The sequence below is a fragment of the Propithecus coquereli genome, unplaced genomic scaffold, assembly GCF_000956105.1.
Source record: "Propithecus coquereli isolate 6110/MARCELLA unplaced genomic scaffold, Pcoq_1.0 Scaffold166, whole genome shotgun sequence".
NCBI classification, from domain to species: domain Eukaryota; kingdom Metazoa; phylum Chordata; class Mammalia; order Primates; family Indriidae; genus Propithecus; species Propithecus coquereli.
In genome coordinates this window covers 4701418-4704556 of record NW_012141191.1, presented here as the reverse complement: position 1 = coordinate 4704556, position 3139 = coordinate 4701418, and the positions used below count along the sequence as shown (strand labels likewise).

Below are 3139 nucleotides of genomic sequence, written 5' to 3'. Positions count from 1 at the left end.
CGCCCAGCCTCCGATTTCAGCGCTGGCAGAAGATAACAATTCTCAGCTCGCCTTTCCAGGGTTATTTTTGGCTGGGGCTGCTCGCTGATGGCAAAAGTGTTCAGCCCCCTCCCAACTCCCTCCTTGTCCTTGTTCAAAAGAGAAACTTGTGCGCGGAAGCCGCTCACTCCCAGGGAGACCGGGAGAGAGGGCTGCGGTGGGAGGGGAGCGGGGCCGGGGTGCGGGAGAGGAACCCGGACTTGCTCCAACTCTCTCCACTCCCGGGCCATTTGCTGGCGGAGGGTGTGCCTGGGAGAGCAGCGGTCGCCGGGGGAGGCTGGGGTCGGACGCGGGGTCCGGGCAGCTGGTCCTGGCACTGGGCTCCTGGGACACCCCGAAAGTGAGCCCAACTGGGGGAAGAAAGTGAGGGCACCCGGGAGACGCGGCGGCAGAGAAGTTAGGCGGGCGGACACTTGACAGGAAGGTGGAGGCCAAACTCTGCCGAGGCAGCGAGGGGGCGCGCGGCGCGGAGGGGCGGGCGGTGCCGCGCGAGGGCGCAGGGCGCAGGGCGTCGGCGGCTGCGGAGGGGGCCCGGGCGCGAGGCGGAGCCCCGGCGCGCCGCCAGGCTGGTGGGGGGCCCCGGCGGGCCGCAGATTCCCTCCGGCTCCGGGAGCCGCGGCAGGACCGGCCAGCAGGCGCCATGGAGGGCAGCCCCATCCCGGTGCTGACGGTGCCCACGGCGCCCTACGAGGACCAGCGGCCGACCGGCGGCGGGGGGCTGCGGCGCCCCACCGGCCTCTTCGAGGGCCAGCGCAACTACCTGCCCAACTTCATCCAGAGCGTGCTGTCGTCCATCGACCTGCGCGACCGCCAGGGCTGCACCATGGTGGTGGGCAGCGACGGCAGGTACTTCAGCAAGACCGCCACCGAGATCGTGGTGCAGATGGCCGCGGCCAACGGGGTGAGTGGCCTGGACGCCCCTCGCTTCCCACCGCCGCCCCATCCCCTCTCCTCGCCCTTGTCACCCCGCCCCATCTGAGAGTCTTCCCCGGTCCCACGTCCTGTTCCTCCGGCGTCCCTCCCGCCGCCCCCGCGCTCGAAGCCTCCCTGGCGTACCCCGAACGCCGGGGTTCGGTCAGCACCCGCCTCCCGAAAAAGACTTGAGGGGCCCCCGCTCTTCTTTGAGCCCCTCCAGACGCCCTGAACTCTTCCTTGACTCTGCCCACGTCCCACACCTGCTTTTTCTTTTAAGACATTCTCTTCCTTAGCCCTTTTCAGCAGCTCCCGGTTTTAAATATTGTTCCAACTGCGTTCGCTGCCCACCCGCCCCACACAGCCTTCTTTCTTCGGCTCCCAACGTGGTTTTCCCCTCCTTCTCTGTCATTTTTGCAATAATCTTCAAGCCCCCTAAATCTTAGCTCTGTCAAATTTAACGTAGTGTTGTTTCAGAACACACACACACACATACACACACACACACACACGCACTCCAGTTTTGATCCCTGACATATTTGGCAAGAGTGGACCCTGAAGGTTTTAAATATCATTGGTTCCTCGGTGGAATTACTGAATGATTTATTTGATTAGGGTAGGGATGGGGTAAATCAATTTGTTTGATGCTAAACAGCTCGAACTCTCAGTTCCCAGGAGGCATATCTCTAAATGGCCTGAAATGAGATTTGCAGTGGTTTTCTTAAAGCAATTCCCAACTTCTCTCCAAGATGCCTTTTGGCGTTTGACAACATTTCATTCCTCTTCCCCTTTCAGTTTTCATCCTCATTTTCTCTTTCTTCTCCCACGACCTCTGTAGTCTTCTTTTGCAATCTGAATCCTCAGACCTTGGGTTTTTCTCCTGCCCCTTTCCTCCCTATCCTACAAAAGAAGCACCTTTTGGCATATCCCCATATCCCAATTTCCTCTTTCCCAAGTCTGGCAGCATCTCAAGGATGTCTGCAAGAGGGATACCTAATTTCAGGGGTATCTGAATTATCTGTGGGAAACATTGTCTAAAAAAGTAATTTCCACTTTGTCAATGCAAGCAGACCCACACACATAGAACTTTTCATTAAGGGAAATCTCTTTTGCAGATGTATAAATGAGTGCAAACATCTTTAAAAGTAAAACTAAACAATTTCGATTCTCTCCCTCCTTCCCAACACTCTCCTTTTAATTTTCTCATTTCTTATTTAAAAAGAAACTTTAGGATTGTCCATGCTTCACCTTCGTCTGCTATAATTGTTCCTTCTCAGTGTTTCAGGGATGGGGAAAGAGGAGTTTATGAAAAATAACGAAAAGCAATTGGGAGAAATAGGGCTGGTGGTGTTGGGGTGGGTGGTGGAATTGCGATTCTGAACTCTAGCACAGTGATGCTGGAGATATGGGACTAGTATTTCTCTCCAGCTTCTCACTTGAGATTGATGAAAGCTGGCTAGAATCGGGGAGTTGGAGAGAGGTTGACAAATGGTCTTTCCCTGTTGTCTGACAAAGCTGTTCGCGTGGAGTGATGGAGAATAACGAGCCTTGGGAGGGCTGTGGCAGCTTTCATGCTCCTCCCTGGGCCAACTTTTTCAGGGAGTGAGAGAAACATAGCCTGTCCAATATTTATTGTGGGTCGGGATATTTTTGAAGCTATGGTTGTTTACTTGCATGGGCAAATGATTATTATGCCTTATTATTTCTTGGTCCACTTTATCATAAAAAAATACTCTTCAACCTCTTACTTCAATGGATCTTCTATGACTAACACATTTTAATTACTTACTCTAAGACTGAAGTTTATTTTAGGAGATAATTGGCATATATTAATATATACTTAAGATAGAGTCAAATTTAACCTAGCAGTTGTTATGAAGGACAGAATGGCAAACTAAAATTCACATAGAAGCATCAACCCTTAAATAATCTGAAAATACTACTTCTAAGAGGGGTGGACCTGGGTGAAGGGAATGGTACAAAGTTTTCAAAATTTCAAACAGCCAACTTTAACCAGTCTTTTCCTCATTTTGTTCACTTTCTTGGGGGCTTGTGCTAAAGCAAAGTGAGTAGTGAGAAGGCTGGCTTCAGGAGAAAAGTGGTCTAAAAGGACTGGATAATTGGTCTTGAATGATTGAAAATTGAAGGGAATGCACCTGTCTCCCAGTTTGTCTTGAGGAGTTAGACT

At 52.3% G+C, this 3139-nt stretch overlaps 1 protein-coding gene across 1 annotated transcript in view; it reads left to right on the top strand.

Moving 5' to 3' along the window:
- The first annotated feature begins 507 nt into the window (after positions 1-507).
- The window catches only part of LOC105808033 (phosphoglucomutase-like protein 5), a 35701-nt gene continuing 33069 nt past the window's right edge, over positions 508-3139 (top strand). The window contains exon 1 of the mRNA XM_012641591.1: positions 508-940. Coding sequence (XP_012497045.1) covers positions 680-940 — 261 coding nt within the window. The 5' untranslated portion in view covers positions 508-679. The remainder of the gene's footprint in view (positions 941-3139) is intronic.